At 46.9% G+C, this 19,458-nt stretch overlaps 1 protein-coding gene across 5 annotated transcripts in view; it reads right to left on the bottom strand.

Annotated features, from left to right (window-relative positions):
- Positions 1–19,458, bottom strand: part of LOC145349908 (aldehyde oxidase 1-like) — a 185,889-nt gene that overhangs the window by 34,048 nt on the left and 132,383 nt on the right. For all 5 annotated transcript variants that reach the window (XM_080198567.1, XM_080198564.1, XM_080198563.1 and 2 more), the window contains 3 exons: positions 14,359–14,550; positions 4,804–5,034; positions 1,067–1,162 (listed from right to left, as the gene is read on the bottom strand). In XM_080198567.1, coding sequence (XP_080054693.1) covers positions 1,067–1,162; positions 4,804–5,034; positions 14,359–14,550 — 519 coding nt within the window. The remainder of the gene's footprint in view (positions 1–1,066; positions 1,163–4,803; positions 5,035–14,358; positions 14,551–19,458) is intronic.

Here is a 19,458-nt window from a genome sequence, read left to right as displayed (position 1 = left end):
TTCTGCACCCTCTGCTTTATTTCTCTATGAACGGTATGCTTCGTCTGTATAGTAAGCAAGAAACAATACTTTTCACTGTTTACTATACTAATAAATGTGACAATAATAAATCAAATCAAATCTTTCCCAGCTCCTGTCAACAACAAGAGACACTGCTTGATGTGGATTAGGTAGAATCTTGCAAGTTCTGTCAGGAGACTGGTAAACCCCTGTGGGTTTGCAAGTTTCTGTGTCTAGCAGAGCAAGGTTAGGATGACGGAGTGAAATCAAATTTTCTTTCTCATTCTCCCCACCATGGTCTCCGAAGCCTAGTCCTTATCTTAGTTCAGTTTATGGTCACCCCTTCGTAACTTACCAGAACTTATTGGTCAATAACAAGTAATAAAGTGGTAAGTTAGTTTACCACCTGAATCATTTGGACAAGATCCCAGAATCTAATTTCAGCCAGGCAGTCAGTTGGGAGAGGGGTAAAGAACATTGAAGCTAGAGAGTGGGGAAAGTCAGCCAGAGTTACTGACCAGAAGTACATAAGAACATAAGAAATAGGAGCAGGAGTAGGCCATCTAGCCTTTCGAGCCTGCCCCGCCATTCAATAAGATCATGGCTGATCTGTTGTGGCTCAGTTCCACATTCCCGCCCTCTCCCCATAACCCTTAATCAAAAACCCATCAACCCGCGTCTTAAAAATATTTAGCGAGGCAGCCTCCACCGCTTCAACGGGCAGAGAATTCCAGAGATTCACCACCCTTTGAGTGAAGAAGTTCCTCCTCAACTCCGTTCTAAACCGCCCCCCCTTTATCTTGAGGCTGTGCCCCCTAGTCCTACTGTCCTTTCTGAGCGGGAAGGGTCTCTCCGCCTCTATCCTATCCATCCCATTTATCATCTTATACGTCTCGAAGTAATTGATCTATGCTCAAAGGTCACCAGATGTGGACCTTGGGAACTGATAAAATTCAGTTCGTCATAGAAACTTGCAAATACTATCAGGTGAGGGTGGCAGATGTTAGCAGTACCTGTCACGTCCACTGTAAGCCAGAAACAAAAGAGTAAAATGAACTATTATTACCTGAAGAATCTTGGTGTGAAGGCCCTGTCCCATCTCTGTCCCACCATGAGTCAACAGAACTGATCCATCCACATAGACCTGGAGTAGAGCTCCAGCCTTCAAAGAAAAAAAAGCTGTCTAAATCATTGATCACCTCTGTCAAAATCTGTCACACTTTTGGGACCAACATGTGCCATCAATCCATTCAAAGAACCAGCCACATAGCTATTTCCCTAGATACCAGCTCAAATAATCAGAAGTCAAATGTTGAGCTCAGTTTCATTGCCCTTTCTTCCCTCCACATAGCCCTCAGTTTCACTGCTGCCTCTACATGGCCCTCAGCATCACTGCTCCCTCCACATGGCCGTCAGTATCACTGCCCTCTCCACATGGCCCTCAGTGTCACTGCCCTCTCCACATGGCCCTCAGTGTCACTGCTCTCTCCACAGGGCTCTTCAGTATCACTGCCCTCTCCACATGGCCCTCTGTCACTGCCGTCTGCACATGGCCCTCAGTGTCACTGCCCTATCCACATGGCCCTTAGTGTCACTGCTCTCTCCACATGGCCCTCAGTGTCACTTCTCTCTCCACATAGCTCTCAGTGTCACTGCTCCCTGTACATGGCTCTCAGTGTCACTGCTGTCTCCCCATGCCCCTCAGTGTCACTGCTGTGTCCACAGGGCCCTCAGTGTCACTGGCCTCTCCACATAGCCCTCAGTGTCACTGCTCTTTCCACATGGCCCTCAGTGTCACTGCTCTTTCCACATGGCCCTCAGTGTCACTGCGCCATCCACATGGCTCTCAGTGTCCCTGTCCCTCCACATGTCCCTCAGTGTCCCTGTACCTCCACATGACCCTCAGTGTCACTGCCCTCTCCACATGGCCCTCAGTGTCACTGCTCCCTCCACATGGCCTTCAGTGTCACTGCTCCCTCCACATGGCCCTCAGTGACACGGTCCCTCCACATGGCCCACAGTATCACGGTCCCTCCACATGGCCCTCAGTGGTACTGCCCTCTCCACATGGCTCTCAGTATCACAGCTCCCTCCACGTGGCCTGCAGTGTCACAGTCCGACCACATGGCCCTCAGTGTCACTGCTCCCTCCACATGGCCCTCAGTGTCACTGTCCCTCCACATGGCCCTCAGTGTCACTGTCCCTACACATGGCCCTCAGTGTGCCTGTCCCTCCATATGTCTCTCAGTGTCCCTGTACCTCCACATGGCCCTCAGTGTCACTGCTCCCTCCACATGGCCCTCAGTGTCACTGCTCCCTCCACATGGCCCTCAGTGTCACTGCTCCCTCCACATGGCCCTCAGTGTCACTGCTCCCTCCACAAGGCCCTCAGTGTCACTGTCCCTCCACATGCCCCTCAGTGTCACTGTCCTTCCACATGGCCCTCAGTGTCATTGTCCTTCCACATGGCCCTCAGTGTCACTTCCCTCTCCACATGGTCCTCAGTGTCACTGCTCTCTCCACATGGCCCTCAGTGTCACTTCCCTCTCCACATGGCTCTCAGTATCACTGCTCCCTCCACATGGCTCTCAGTGGCACTGCTCCCTCCACATGGCCCTCAGTGTCACTGCTGTCTCCACAGGGCCCTCAGTGTCACTGCTGTCTCCACATGGCTCTCAGTGTCACTGCTCCCTCCACATGGCCCTCAGTGTCACTGCTGTCTCCACAGGGCCCTCAGTGACACCTCCCTCTCCACATGGCTCTCAGTGTCACTGCTCCCTCCACATGGCTCTCAGTGGCACTGCCACCTTCACATGGCCCTCAGTGTCACAGTCCGTCTACATGGCCCACAGTATCACTGCTATCTACACATGGCCCTCAGTGTTACTGGTCTCTCCACATGGCCCTCAGTGTCACTGGTCTCTCCACACAGTCCTCAGTGTGACCGCCCCTTCACATAGTCCTCAGTGTCACTGTCCCTCCACATAGTCCTCAGTGTTATTGTCTCTCCACACAATCCTCAGTGTCACTGCCCCTATGCACAGTCCTCAGTGACACTACTCCCTCAACATGGACCTCAGTGTCACAGTCCGTTCACATGGCCCTCAGTGTCACTGGTCCCTCCACATGGCCCTCAGTGTCACTGGTCCCTCCACATGACCCTCAGTGTCACTGCTCCCTCCCTGTGGCACTCTGTGTCACTGTCCCTCCACATTGCCCTCAATGTCACTGCCTGTTCACATGGCGCTCCGTGTCATTGCTCCCTCCACATGGCTCTCTGTGTTGCTGCTCTCTCCACAAGGCCCTCTGTGTCGCTGCTCCTTCCACAAGGCCCTCTGTGTCGCTGCTCCCTCCACAAGGCCCTCGGTGTCACTGTCCCTCCACATGCCCCTCAGTGTCACTGTCCTTCCACATGGCCCTCAGTGTCATTGTCCTTCCACATGGCCCTCAGTGTCACAATCCCTCCACATGGCCCTCAGTATTCCTGTCCCTCCGCATGGCCCTCAGTGTCACTGTCCTTCCACATAGCCCTCAGTGTCACTGTCCCTCCATATGGCCCTCAGTGTCCCTGTACCTCCACATGGCCCTCAGTGTTCATGTCCTTCCACATGACCTCAGTGTCAACTGCTCCCTCCACATGGCTCTCAGCGTCACTATCCTCTCCACATGGCCTTCAGTATCACTATCCTTCCACATAGTCCTCAGAGTCACTGTCCCTCCACCTAGTCCTCAGTGTCACTGTTCCTCCACATGGCTCTCAGTGTCACTATCCCCTCCACATAGTTCTCAGTGTCTCAGCCCCCTCCACATGGTCCTAAGTGTCACTATCCTCTCCACATGGTCCTAAGTGTCACTATCTTCTCCACATGGTCCTCAGTGCCACTGTGCCCTCCACATGACCGTCAGTGTCACTATCCATGCATGGTCTTTAGTGTCACTGTCCCTCTGCACATACGCTTCAGTGCCTCTGCCCATGCGCATGGTCCTCAATGTAGCACCCAACATAGACTAATATGAAAACTTACAAATATACATGCATGCATGGCTGCACACACAAATATTATATGATAAAAGACCACAATGACATAATGTGATTGCTACCAGTGCCATGCATATACAGTTCCAGGCTGATTCTAGACACAAGTTAGTGGCCACCATCTTTGTGGGAATTAGTGCACAGCCAGCAGGCTCATTTGCAGGCATCATTATCCATGGCAGCAGGAAGAGAAAATGTTATAAATTATAGTCTGTTGACAGTGATGGATTTTGGAAAATCCTTTTGCAGGTTTTACATACAGCAAACTCAAACCAAGAGAAATGTTTCTTTTCTGAATTTCTACTCTGCACTTACTCCTTTTACGGTGGGTTGGAAGTGAAAAATTAGAAGACGGGAAAGTAAAATCTTTACCTTTGAGATGTTTTACTGTAGTCATGTTGGTCAGTGTTTCTGAACTCTATCTCACAATCCCAGTTATGATGTGGAGATGCTGGCATTGGACTGGGGTGGGCACAGTAAGAAATCTTACAACACCAGGTTAAAGTCCAACAGGTTTATTTGGAATCACGAGCTTTCAGAGCACTGTTCACCTGATGAAAGAGCAATGCTCTGAAAGTTCATGATTCCAAATAAATCTGTTGGACTTTAACCTAGCATTGTGAGACTTCCTACTGTGCCAGTCCCAATTATGTGTGTGGATCTTAGATTGCTGTAAGTATGAGACTATATTGCCTCTCCTATGCCCATATGCAAATGGGTATCGCAAGGCCATACTGCATTAACAGGAGATTTAGTGTCTCACATACCTGGTTGAGGAAAGGTATAGAAAAGCCGACTGTCTTTTTCAGGGGCACCACAGAAATGCCTCTTTTCTTCCAGCGATTGAGTTTGTTGAATTCTTCAACAGCAATCTTTCTGCTGTGATAGGAAGCTGACTCCAGGCATTCATTCCAACACCTCAACTGGTTACGTGAGTCAAATATAGTTTTGTATAGCGTGCAGGACTCCTTTCCCCTGTACAGATTTATCTCACGAACCTGAAAGTGGAACCAAACCTTCAGATGATCCAGCAATGGTACATACAAACTCACTGAGTGGGATATTTCCATTCCACCCGCCACTGGAATCATAGTGGGTGAGACAGGACCATGTAAAGGTCACTGACCTTGGATGGGACTTTCTGGTTTTAGGGCGAGTGCAATTGGAAAATTCTGCCCACTGTCTAACCACCAAGGTGCTGAATGGCTCATTCCAGTTGCTTTATTCCTGAGGAACCAATGGATTTCCTGACACATTGCCAGTTCTATTTATGTTCAATTAATAATTCTTTATTTCTGAAAAGTTTTAATAATCAGAACAGGATATTGAAATCCTGTAAATACAATTAACAGTAAATTGAACATAAGGAAATACAGTTCTCAGAAATTGTATGACAGATAACTGCCCATTATCAGTTGGCAACATTTGAGGTTAATTTAGACTGCTGTTTCCTTTTGGGCAAGTGATTAACAGTCTTAGAATGAGAGCAATGCAGTCTTGAAAGCATCTGTGACCGGGTGTGCAAAGTGACCATATTTTTCACCTGATCAGGACACTTATTACCATATTAAGGATGAACTGGTTGGAGCTTGCACTGTGTTCACTTCAACCTATTCTATTAGTGATGGAACTGAGGAGGCCTGGCAAAGGCAAACATTATTGTGGGCCATAAGGCTGTAAAAGGTAGGAATAAAAGTAGGTCATTCGGCCCATTGAGGACTGCTCTGCTATTCATAAGAACATAAGAAATAGGAGCAGGAGTAGGCCATCTAGCCCTTCGAGCCTGCCCTGCCATTCAATAAGATCATGGCTGATCTGTCGTGGCTCAGTTCCACATTCCCGCCCTCTCCCCATAACCCTTAATCCCCTCGCTTATCAAAAACCCATCAACCCGCGTCTTAAAAATATTCAGCGAGGCAGCCTCCACCACTTCAACGGGCAGAGAATTCCAGAGATTCACCACCCTTTGAGTGAAGAAGTTCCTCCTCAACTCCATTCTAAACTGCCCCCCCTTTATCTTGAGGCTGTGCCCCCTAGTCCTACTGTCCTTTCTGAGCGGGAAGAGTCTCTCCACCTCTATCCTATCCATCCCATTCATCATCTTATATGTCTCAATGAGATCTCCCCTCATTCTTCTAAACTCTAACGAGTACAAGCCTAGTTTATTCAGCCTTTCCTCATAGCTCAACCCCCTCAACTCCGGTATCAGCCTAGTAAACCTCCTCTGCACTCCCTCCAAGGCCAAAATATCCTTGCGTAAGTGCGGCGACCAAAACTGCACACAGTACTCCAGCTGCAGCCTCACCAATGCCCTATACAGCTGCAGCAAGACCTCCCTACTTTTATATTCAGTCCCCCTCGCTGTGAAGGCCAGCATCCCATTAGCCTTCCTGACCACCTGCTGCACCTGCAGGCTGGGTTTTTCAACACCACTTCCCTGCCACATAACCCTTAATACCATTACTGATTAAAAACCAATCTATCTCAGCCTTGAACATACTTTAGAACCCAGCCTCTACAGCCTTTTACAGTAAAGAATTCCATAGACTCACTACCCTCAGAGATGAAACTTTTCCTCATCCCTATCTTAAATGGGCAAGCCCTTAGCCTGAGATTATGCCCTCTGATCCTAGACTCTCCCACAGGCGAAACAAACCCCTTGAAAATCCTATGGGTAGGATTTTCCAACCCTTTCTGCCATTGGGATCTACTGGTCTCACCGATTGTACACCCTGCCTCTGGCTTCCCAGCATGGGGGTGGATTCAATGGTAAATTCCATTGACAGCAATGGGACCAAAAGATACCATCCATGAGAAACATGTCAGAATCCCATCCTCTGGGCGGAACTTGACGAGATTTTTTCTAGTGTCCAGTGAGTCTGCAAATGGGAGAGTTCCAGATCTGTTTTTCGGGTGAATTTTCCCAATATACTCTGTCTGAAATTTTGGGCTAGACTGTGTCTGGCCACAAGAGGCAGTGGGCAGGGCTTAACTCGCCAGCAGCTCAGATCAGAGCCACAAACTGCGCATGTGCAGAAAAAGTAAAAAATAAATCAGCTCTCTTGGCAGAACCCTCCTGGGCCAGAAACTGTGTCCCCTTCCCCCAAGGACATCAGAACCCTCGCTGACCCCTGTTACTGACCCCCACGCCTCTCCCCCCTCCCTCCACCGGACTCACTTGGACATAGCCTCCACATCAACCTTTGGCCTGATGGCTACCTGACATGATCCTCTCTCTCTCCCCAGCCCCTGATCATCAGAGAGGCACAAATTGCTCCCTCCACATCAACACACACTCAAGTGCTGATCTTGGCTTCCCCTGCATGATAACAAGGCAAGTTACATTAAACTTACTAGAATGCTTTAACACTTGACTCACCCAAACTGTTTGCAGCTGAACTGCCCTCACAAGGGACAGCTCCATAAAAATCCCAAGGATGGACAGACAGGCAGGCAGTGCAGGAAGAAATGGCCCCGAGAAAGACAGCACCCAGATTCTCTGATTCAGACCTGGACAGCTTGATGGCGGAAAGGTGGGACATCCTCTTCCTCCCAGCAGGATGTCTTCCCAGGGGAAGCTGTGCATGGCTGTAGTCACGTGTCTCAGTGCCAGGTCACTGGCCTGGAGAAACGGGAAGCAGTGCCGGAAAATAATGAATCACTAATCCAGGCAGCAAGAGTGAATGTTTAACCTCATCCAGTACCTTTTCCCAAAATGATCTCCCCACCCCCAGCACTCTGCATACTTCCAGCCCCTGACCCCCAAGCACCTCCCCCCGCCCCCCCCAAGAGTATCACAGCACTCCCCTCTAAGGGCCACCCCTGCAGGACTTGTGCCATCAGAGTTTTTCATGGTTCCTTCTCTCCCCACAAGAGAAGAATGCCCATAACCACTTGGAAAAGGCGAAGACAGGGAGTGATGAGCCTGAGCTCTGAATCCTCACTCCCTTTGAGGAGCGGGTGCTGGAGTTTGTGGGAGAGAAGTGGATGTGGGCCATCAGCGACAGCATGGTCAGGCTGGAGCATAGAAATGAGCACCTGCCAATCCTCCACTTTATGGAGAAATGTCAAGTAAGTCACATGCAGCCCAGATTCCTTTCCCTCTTTTGCACTTTGTGTCCTATGTTGCAGGAAGGAACCCCAATCCACCTGGGCCATCTGGCATTGCGGCCCCCACTGCTGCTCTGCCCATCCTGCCCCCGACAGCTCAGAGGGTGCCTCAGAGGAAGCCAGTGAAGGGATCTCCAAGTCCAGAACCAGTTTGCCATTAGCTTCCACCCTGCAATTCACCATCCCAGAGACTCTCATATCAGGGGGTCAAGTTCGTGCCAAGGTATCTGGGTCACTCTCTGGTACGCATTAAACATCTGCTTATGTACATTGGGTGGAGGAGGGAAGGTCCAAGGCCCCTGGTATGTCGGGATCTGCTGGAGGCTACATGTTGGGCGTCTGCAATTACTTCTCCCTCAGCTGTTGGAGATGTAGCAACAGAGCCTGGGAATGCAGGAAGTGTTGATGGCAACACTGGACTGACTGAGAGGCTGTTGGGAGGAGTTCCAAAACTTTCAGGTGGATCAGTTACTGCCTGTCTTGCGTGATTCCCAATCCAGCATTGCAAGGGTGGTCCTCGGTGGAAAGCCTGGGGCAGGCAATCCTCACCATGAGTGGCAGGTTCCAAGCAATGGCTGAGTCACAGCAGGCCACAGTGGAGTCCCAGAGAACCACAACCCAGTCACAGCAGGCCACAGCTGAGGGCCTCAACAGGCTTCTTGTGATTTTGTGGCTCATGCTGATAGGCTCAAGAGCTTGCAGGCGACTCGGCGGGAGAGCACAGAGACACAACAGGCGATGGCTGCAGCCTTTGAAAATGAGCCCAGTTACAGAGGGTTATGGCTGAGGGGCTGCAGAGCGTGGCCCAGTCTCAGAGGGCACTTGCTGGTGCCGTTGACAGGTGTCACCCCCCCCCCACCCCCCCGACTCAGGTGGCCAATACAGAGGGCTCGACCACCATGGCTAGAACACAGGACTGCCAGGGCCAGGTGACGCCAGAGTTTCTGGAGTTCACTGCAGAAGCATCACCCCAAGGAGTGACACAGGGGCCAACAGGAACTCCAAGGGAAGAGGAAGGGCACGAGCCTGTGCCAGGACTTTCCAGCCAGGAGACTGAGTATGTGGCTACACCTCTGACTCCCCCATTTCCTGACACTGGGGCATCTTAGGGGCAGCGGGATGAAGAGGGTGTCATGGATACGTCCCTGACATCTGGAAGTTGACCAGAGCCCTCAGGGTCCTGGCCCTTCATAGGACACTCGCCAAGGACATCACAGGTCATAGCACATGGTAGTCACCTCTGATGTACATTCTGGGGAGACACCGTGGTAAGCCACATAAAGTTCGGAAGTTGTAGTGGTACTAAGATAGCACGGGTGAAGAGCAGTGCTAGGTAGATAGAGTATGTATTTCAATGTTTCCTGTTCACAGGTTTTTATGTCAGCACTTAACAATAAAACACTTTTATTGTCACCAATAAATGTTTTTCCACCACCCACTTGTGACTAATTTGTTTCAGATTTGCTTCTAACAGGAACGTTATTACTCTGACAGTTGCCTGCATGTTGATGTCAGTGGGGGAGGCCCCTCAACACAGTGTCACTGAGAAAATGAAGGCGCTCAAATAAATCACTGGCTACAGTGGGTGGCATGCGTTGGCAGTGACTTACAGCATCTACCATTGGCATCCCCAGAATCCATGAGAGATTCCCTCCCCTCCCCCACCCTAGCGCCCTGCATGGGATTTTAGTGATCCCTTTCCCATTGCCCAGATGTGGGCGCAGGTGCTACCATGCACGTAGAGCACAGGTAGAAGTCAGACTTCTTTGCACCAGGGCATCATCACAATGGTGCTTAGCAAGTCTTCATCACGCTCCTGCCTGCCAAAGAAACTCACTAACTCAACGTCCCCAGGCTCACCACTCTGGAGTTACAATGTTGCAGGAGATTGTAGGACTCCAGGGGGCAGGAGAGCCCATGAGAACCAACACAGCCTCCTATTGCATAAAACAAGAGTTGATCAGGGCCTCCCTTGCTGCCCTCGCATGGATAACCCTGGGCTGTCGCCAACCCTTCAGCGGCTCGGTAGTGTTGCTCTTCCTTCTCCTCCTGCTCAGCGGCATTCTCCTCAGTAACGCCCAACTGGTCTGTCTCTTCGCCCTCCTCCTCAAGAAGGTCTCCTCGCTGCTGTGCTAGGTTGTGTAAGGCACGTTACACCACCATAATGTAGGACAATATCAGGGGGATATCTTGGAGGGCCCCACCAGAGAGGTACAAGCACCACCCCATTACTGAACACGTGGCAATGTAGGTCTCATTATTTTGGATCTCCATCTTATTCTCAGTCGTCTATACAGGCGTAATCAGCCAAGTCCAAAGTAAATGCCCCACAAGCCATCTCTGCACAGTGGGAAGAAGCTGTTCTTTAGTCAGTTGGTACGTGACCTCAGATTTTTGTATCTTTCTTCCGATGAAAGAAGGTTCAAGAGAATATGTCCGGGCTGTGTGGGGTTTTGAATTATATTGACTGCTTTTCCGAGGTAGCGGGAAGTGTAGACAGAATTAATGCATGGGAGGCTGGTTCGCATGACGGACTCGGCTTCATTCACAATCCTTTGTAGTTTCTTGCAGTCTTGGGCAGAGCAGGAGCCATATCAAGCTGTGATATAATGCTTTCTATGGTGCATCTGTAAAAGCTGGTGAGAGTTGTAGCTGACATACCAAATTTCCTTAGTTTTCTGAGAAAGTGGAGGTGTTGATGTGCTTTCTTAACTATAGTGTCGGCATAGGGGGATCTGGACACATTGTTGGTGATCTGGACACCTAAAAGCTTGAAGCTGTCAACCATTTCTACTTCGTCCCATTGGTGTAGACAGGGGTATGTTCTCCACTATGCTTCCTGAGGTCGATGACTATCTCCTTCGTATTGTTGACATTGAGAGAGAGATTATTGTTGTTGCACCAGTTTGCCAGATTATCTCATTCCTGTACTCTGTCCCATGATGAAAGTCCGAATTTGGGCTCTGTGATGAACAACAGCCACCCACCCCCCACCCACACACTCGCAGCAGCCTCCAACCCAAAATGCAACATGGCCACCATGAAACAACCCCCCCGATCAGCACAGAGCAATCTAACCGCTGAGACTTACCTCCTCGCTCAGCCTCACTGATCAAGTGCCAGAATCTGACTTTTATAGAAGAGGTATTTTCCAGACCGATCCAGCTGCGGCGAATGCGATCATAAAGGCAGGTGAGATGTATCAATTTGGAGTGACACTAATGGCATTACGATGCATGCAAAAACATTTAAATTGACATCTCATCCATTTTCAGCAATCTTCCAATCGTGCCGTTTTTTTCCCATGGGGGGAATTGGCACAAAAACGGGCACCATTCACGCTAGTTGCTTTATGCTCGTTTTTATGGCATTTTCCCGCCAAGGGTAACGAGTGTAACACAGGTGTAAAATTCAGCAGTTTGTGTCATCCTGCCTACTTGCCTTCCTACCTATCTTTATGTCATCCATAAGCTTAGCAACAGTGTATTCACTCTGTTTTCTGTCAGTTAGTCAATCCTCTATCCGTGCCATATAATACCTAACACCATAGATTTTTAACTTATTATGTAGCCTTTTATATGGCACCTTAGCAAGCACTTTTTCGAAATCCAGGTATCTTATACCTACTGATTCCCCTTTATCTACCCTGCTTATTACCACCTCGCAGATTTCTAATGAATATGTCAGCTCATGAAGCTATGGTAACTGCTTGATTATGTTATTATTTCTAAATGCTCTACTATTATGTCCTTTATAATGGACTCTCAGTGGCAATTTTTGGCTAACTAGCCTATTGTTACCTGATTTTTGTCTCCCTCTCTGTTGAATTAGCAAATTACATAGGCAGTTTTCCAATCCTGTGGGATTTTTCTGGAATTTAAGGATTCTTGTAAGATTAATACCATTGCATCTACTATTTCTGTCCCTACTTCCTTTAATATCCTAGGGTGCAACCCATCAGGTCCAGGTGACCTATCGGTCTTCCAACCCATTAGTTTCCTAGTACTTTTTCCTCTTGTGATAGTTTTAGAATTTGTTTCCTCTCCCTTTACCCCTTGTCCTTGATTAGTGTTAGAGGGAAATGATTAATATGGTTTACTTCAACAATTTCTTAGTGAAAATAGCAACTATGGGTGGTGAAGGCATTACTATAAAAGTTAAATGTCTCATCACAAGGGACTAAGGAATCTATGTAAAACTATTAGAAAGTTTAAGTAAAATTACACAATCAGGGGAAAAGACCATGTTGATAGAAACAAAGACAAAGACTGGGTGAACAGCTAGCTAGTATGCCGAGTGACCTCCATAACACCTCAAGATGGCAATGTAAGGCCAAGCCTGGGAACAAGCGATTAGGAAGACAGATAATTCTTGGAGCAACAGATACCCTGCCCTGTGGCATCTGTAAATTGTTAAACATGAATCTAAAATAGGCAATACTGGAATTCAAAGCAAAATACTGCTTGCGTGATTTTTCACCGTGCAAATATATGGCGCTTTCATGTAAACATCAGAGTCTGCCTCAGATTCTTCTCTGAGGTAATGTTCTCCCTGCATATGCATGAATTAAGCGATCATAACCTTCTGAGTCTCCTGTGGTTAGTTCGTAGAAAATGAGCAATAACAATTATTCAGTATTTTTAGAAATTTATTAGTATTTTCTATTGATGACTAATGCAAAGTATTTGTTTGACTCCTCTCCCATTTCCTGGTTCCCTAATATTATTTCCTCAGTCTCAATCTCTAAGTGGTCTATATTCATTTAAGACTATCTATTTTTATATATTTAATGAAGCTCTTACTGTCCATTTTTACATTACTTGTGAGTTTCTTCTCATGGTTTATCGTCTACCTCATTATTATTTTTTGATCATGTTTTGTTGGTTTTTAAACTTCTTGCAATTCTCTGGCTTACCACTAATCTTTACCATCTTTTTAATACTATCCTTGACTTCTTTGGTTAACCATGGTTAATTTATTCCCTTCCTAGAATCCTCCTTCCTCACTGGAATATATCTTTGCAGTGAACAATGAATAGTTTCATAAAGGTCTGCCATTGCTGGTCAAGTATCTTTTCTGCTAAACACCTTACTCAGTCCACTCAAGCCAACTCTGCTCTAATTTCTTTGTAATTACCCTTATTTAAGTTGTTTCTGATCTAATTTTCTCAATCAAATAGAATGCTAAATTCTACCATGTTATAGTCATGCTTCCTGGGAGATCTTTTACTCTGAGATTGTTTATTAAACCTGTCTCATTACACATTATCAAGTCCAAAGTAACCTAACCCCTAGAACATATTGTTCTAGGAAACAATCCCAAATACACTCAATGAATTCTTGCTCATGGCTATATTTCCCAATTTGATTTTCCCAATCCACATGAAGACTAAAGTTCCCCCCAAGATTAAAATACTGCTTTTATTACATGCCCTCATTATCTCCTGATTTATACTCGTTCCTGCTGGAGCAGGGCGAGGGAGGGGTTCATTGGTTAAAAGGCAGGATTAAAAATACCCTAACCTTGTCTTTGTGTGGCGAAGAGATCATCCATAGAAAAAACAAATAAGACAGAATAGAAGGGAAAAAGGGGAACAGGCTTGAAGACCAAAAGACCAAAGCTGCGACAGAAACCATTTGTGCATGTGTGTTCATGGGTAGTATAATCTGTAAAGCACTGCCTGCGTTTATTGACATATTTTACCCAATAACTTAATGAACTTGCTGTAATGAAATGTCTTTGTCTGATAAAGTCAATTCATAACAAAGCTTTGCTGCCAAGTCTGTTCCTGTCTTAAAGGCTTACAAACCCCAAATTGTCACACAGCTTCTGCTTCCCAGGACACCTACCCTTGGCAAATGCAACACCTGTTACTTGCCACTTAACTGCCTGGTAACAGTTCCAGCCTGGTTTCAGCTGAAGAGCTACATTGGGATTCCCTTTTTGTATCTTGCAGCTTGTCTGGTGAATGCAAATGGAGATGGGACTGAAAATCATGGGGGCCTAGGAGGGGCTCCTTCACCAGCACGGACAGCATTCAGCCAGTGCACTTTGTCATTTAATTAATCAAAAGTCAAAATCACTTTGGTCTGCTTTTGCACATTTTGTGTCCAATTCCACTAGCAGTTGACAGGAGAATACAGAGGCCCCAGGTGAGAGCTGAGGATAGTGTTTTGTGCACAAGGAGAGACAGATTTCCTCTCATTGCTTACCTTTTCAGCTGAAAGATTGCATTTGGAAGCCACATCTGTTACCCAGCTCTCAGTAATAGCAATTGCCTGGGGCTGTCCAAAAGCACGAAATGCTGTGTTGGATGGTAAGTTAGTCTTGCAAGCAAAGCCAGTCAGGCGGACGTGTGGAATGTAGTAGCCACTGTCCATGTTTAAAAGGGCCAGCTCCAGAATCTGTCACCAAGAAACCAATACAATTGTTTTCTCTCTATATTTTATCCAATATACACTTCCGTAATAACTTTGAAGGCGACCCATTGTGACTTGAAGTCAAGAAGGATTTATTATCAACAATATATATATATGTGTGTGTACAAGCAATGCTCTGACAGATCTGAAGACATGACCACACTCACTGTTCCCTGGCTCACACTGTGGTTCCTCCCCAGCCAGGATGCGGGCCCTTGCTCTTGATTGCTTGGCTCCCTGCCCACATATTTATCCCACTAATCCTCCTGACCTACACATCTTTGGACACTAAGGAGCAATTTAGCATGGTTAATCCACCTAACCTGTGCATTTTGGAGGAAACCAGGACACCCGGAGGAAACCCACGCAGACATGGAGAGCACGTACAAACCCCACACAGACAGTGACCTAAGACTGGAATCAAACCTAGGTCCCTGGCACAGTGAAGCAGCAGTGCTAACCACAATGCCATCATGCCACTTACTTATAAATTTCAAAATCTTTCCCAAGCTCACCCTCCTCCTCATACACTTTCTACTCTAACTCAATCTTTCACAGGACCACAAAACCAGAACTCCTCCATTCTCTTTAGTCTTCCATGCTTACAATCAACAGGCAATGACTCAAGCTTAATGTCAGCCAGATAAGCAATTCCTGATTTATCCTGTCATTTCATTTTCAACCTGGCAGATATCATGTATAAGAGCCTTAATTGCCTTAATCTTTTATGTGGGAGTACTGTGGAAAGTACATCACATAGAGGACTCAGCTGCAAAATGCGTGGGATGTGGCATTCCACTCACCTCTGCACCCCTGGATGGTACAGTTTGTAAAAGAATTGAGGCAGAGTTACTGGTTCTGATGACTATACAGCAAGTCCTGGTGAGGGCAGGGTCAGGCTCACTGGGATTTTCCTGTGGATATCCTACACATTTATTGTCCAGGCACACATGAAAGTGGACCATAAGATGCCATGCAAGGGATCAGCTGGCTCTTTTCTGCACCACCTCCAGTAAATGTATGTTCCTCCATTGACCTGTACTGGACTCAATGCTCAGGATATAGTCTGCCCAAAGCCCCAAACTGTTTGATCATTGCCACTGTTGCTTTGTTAATGGCAACAGTGTATTAGCCATATCTATTGAACTAAGATTCCTTTCAACAATATCCTTCTCTATTTTGACAGCATTATTGGAGGACAGGAATGGACTAAGTTTTGATATTGTCTGCACTTAAGTATCGTGTTGGTGTCAAACATGAAGAATGGCCACTTGGCTGGGATGCTAGAAGACAGGCATTCCCCAATAACACTTCACAATTTAAGATGCGAAGGGAACAAAGTTAGGAAAGGAGGAAAATAGAAGGAAAACATTGAGGTTCTAATAGAAAACTTGGTTACATTTGAATTGAAAGATATGGCTTTTCCCATCTTAAAATATATTTGAAATTCATGCATGTGAGAGGAGAAGCTGACCCATGAGTGGAGTTGTGACAGGTTCAGGAGATTAAACCTTCCCCAAATCTCATCGGAAAATTCCACCTTGGACTATCACAGCAGGGTGAACTCCTGGAAAATCTCACCAAATTTCTGACCAGACTGTTAAAATTGGCAGAGCTCTGAGAGTTTGGGCCACCTCTGAATGACGTGTAGTGAGATGAGCTGGTCTGTGGAATTAATGAGGTGACAGTCCGAAAAGAATTATTGGCAAAACCATTGAGATAGTTCTATCATTGGAGGCTGAGTTGCACCACCAGGCAGGTCAGGGACAGCCTATTCCAGAAGGTTGTACATAATAGATGGCAGACGATTGCAAGTGCTGCAGGAGACCACAATCGCGATTAATATATGGGGACAGTCAAAAGGCATGCTATTTCAAGGAAAGGACAAAGTCAATACTGGACCATACCGGGGTACAGCCACAACCAGGGATAATGCAATTAAATTGCATCTCCACAACAAAAATTTCTTTAATTGTGGTGGATTTGTTAGTAAAGGGCTACCCATTAAAAATGAAAATGGATATGGAGGCTGTGATCTCCATTATCGGGGAGTAGATTTATAATTGCCTCTGTGCTCGTGTTCAGCTCCTAATTTTAGAAAGCACAGAAACTTGGCTGGCCATTTACACAGAGGAACCATTGCAGATTGAAGTCACCATGGTGATCCTGGCAAATCGTATAACTAGGACTGTAGATAGGGCTTTAAACTAATTGGGGGGGAGGGTGCAGGGGTGGGAGAAATTACAATATCTAAAGTAAAAGAGAGGGTACGAGCATGGGGAAATGTTGAGAATGTCCCAATAATAAAGGGAGTAGGGGGCACGAGAAAGGTTGGTAGCAATCCTTCAAATAAGGTCCAGATAAAGGCTGGTATAAAGACACTTTACCTGAATGCACGAAGCATTCGAAACAAAGTGAATGAGCTGGTGGCACAGATCAGCACAAATGGATATGATCTGGTGGCCATTACGGAAACGTGGTTGCAGGGTGACAGGGACTGGGAGCTGAATGTCCAGGGGTATCAAGTGTTTAGGAAGGATAGACGGGAGGAAAAAGGGGGTGGGGTAGCTCTGTTGATTAAGGATAATATCAGGGCAGTAGTAAGGGAAGATATAGGCTCCAAAGAGCAAAACGTGGAATCGTTGTGGGTGGAGATAAGGAACAGTAAAAGGAGGAAAACGCTGGTGGGTGTAGTCTATAGGCCCCCAAATAATAACTTAGAGGTGGGGCGGGCTATGAACAAGCAAATAAATGATGCGTGCAGAAATGGAACGGCGATAATTATGGGGGATTTTAATCTGCATATCGATTGGTTGACCCAAGTCGGACGCAACAGGCTTGAGGAAGAGTTCTTGGAATGCTGTTGGGATAGTTTCCTTGAACAGTGTGTGACAGAACCTACGAGGGAGTGAGCTATCTTAGATCTGGTGTGTAACGAGACAGGAAGAATTAGGGATATTATTGTGAGGGATCCTCTTGGGATGAGCGATCATAGTATGGTTGAGTTTTTGCGGCAGGTGGAGGATGAGAAAGTAGGGTCCCGAACCTGTGTCCTCTGTTTAAACAGAGGGGAGTACGATAGGATGAGAGAGGAATTGGCAAATGTAGATTGGGGGCGCAGATTGGTTGGTAGGACGGCTAAGGAACAGTGGAGGATCTTTAAGGAGATCTTTTTCGGTACTCAGCAGAAATATATCCCGATGGTAAAGAAGGAATGTAGGAGAAGGAAGAACCAGCCGTGGTTATCGAAGGAAATAAAGGAGAGTATTAAATTAAAAGCTGATGCGTTCAGTGTGGCTAAAAGTAGTGGGCGATTAAAAGATTGGGAAAGGCTTAAAAGTCAACAAAGAATGCCTAAGAAGTTCATAAAGAAAGGAAGGATAGACTCTGACGCTAAACTAGCACTAAATATAGAAAAGAACAGTAAGAGTTTTTACAAATATATAAAGAAGAGGCTGGCTAGAGTGAATGTTGGACCCTTAGAGGATGAGAGGGGGGATTTAGTGGTGGGAGATGAGGAAATGGCTGAGGCCTTAACTATGTTTTTTGCCTCGGTCTTCACGGAGGAGGACGCAAATAGTTTGCCGGATATTAAAGATAGAAGGATGGTAGGAGTTGAGGGCCTGAATGTGATTACTGTCACTAGAGAGGTAGTGCTTGATAGACTAACAGGACTGATGGTGGACAAGTCCCCAGGACCGGATGGAATGTATCCCAGGGTTCTGAAGGAAATGGCAGAGGTGATAGTGGATGCCTTAGTAATTATTTACCAAAATTCGCTGGATTCCGGGGAAGTGCCGGAAGATTGGAAAACGGCTAATGTTACGCCGCTGTTTAAAAAAGGTAGCAGACAAAAGGCAGGGAATTACAGGCCGGTTAGTTTAATATCTGTAGTTGGAAAAATGCTTGAATCTGTCATCAAAGAAGAAATAGCGAGGCACCTAGAAAGGAATGGTTTGATAGAGCAGACGCAGCACGGATTCGTTAAGGGGAAGTCGTGTTTAACGAATTTATTGAATTTCTATGAGGGTGTGACGAGTGCGGTAGACAGAGGGGAACCGGTGGATGTGGTGTTTCTAGATTTTCAAAAGGCGTTTGATAAGGTGCCTCACAAAAGGTTGCTTCAGAAGGTTAGGGTGCATGGAGTTGGGGGTAAGGTGTTAGCGTGGATAGAGGATTGGTTGTCTAATAGGAGGTGGAGAGTTGGTATCAATGGGTGCTATTCTGATTGGCGGTTGGTAACTAGTGGAGTGCCACAGGGATCGGTGCTGGGCCTCAGCTATTTACCATTTATATAGACAATCTGGAGGAGGGGGCTGAGTGTAGGGTGACGAAATTTGCTGATGACACGAAGATGAGTGGAAAAGCAAATTGCGCAGAGGGTGTGGAAAATCTGCAGAGGGATCTGGATAGGCTGAGCAAGTGGGCGAGGACCTGGCAGATGGAGTACAATGTTAGCAAGTGTGAGGTTATCCACTTTGGCAGAAATAATAGTAGGAGGGATTACTATTTAAAGGGCGAAAAGCTGCAGCATGCTACGGTGCAGAGGGACCTGGGGGTCCTTGTGCATGAGTCGCAAAAACCCAGTCTGCAGGTGCAGCAGGTGATCAAGAAGGCAAATGGAATGCTGGCCTTTATAGCGAGAGGGATAGAATATAAAAGCAGGGAGGTCTTGCTGCAACTGTACAGGGTACTGGTGAGGCCGCAGCTGGAGTACTGTGTGCAGTTTTGGTCGCCGCAGTTGCGCAAGGATATTTTGGCCTTGGAGGGAGTGCGGAGGAGGTTCACTAGGCTGATACTGGAGATGAGGGGGTTGGACTATGAAGAGAGACTAAATAGACTGGGTCTGTACTCATTGGAGTTTAGGAGGATGAGGGGGGATCTTATAGTGAC

This window comes from Carcharhinus amblyrhynchos, chromosome 11 (assembly GCF_965287045.1).
Source record: "Carcharhinus amblyrhynchos chromosome 11, sCarAmb.v2.hapA, whole genome shotgun sequence".
NCBI lineage: Eukaryota > Metazoa > Chordata > Chondrichthyes > Carcharhiniformes > Carcharhinidae > Carcharhinus > Carcharhinus amblyrhynchos.
The sequence above is the reverse complement of the archived record's forward strand: the minus strand, read 5'-3'. Positions and strand labels throughout refer to the sequence as shown.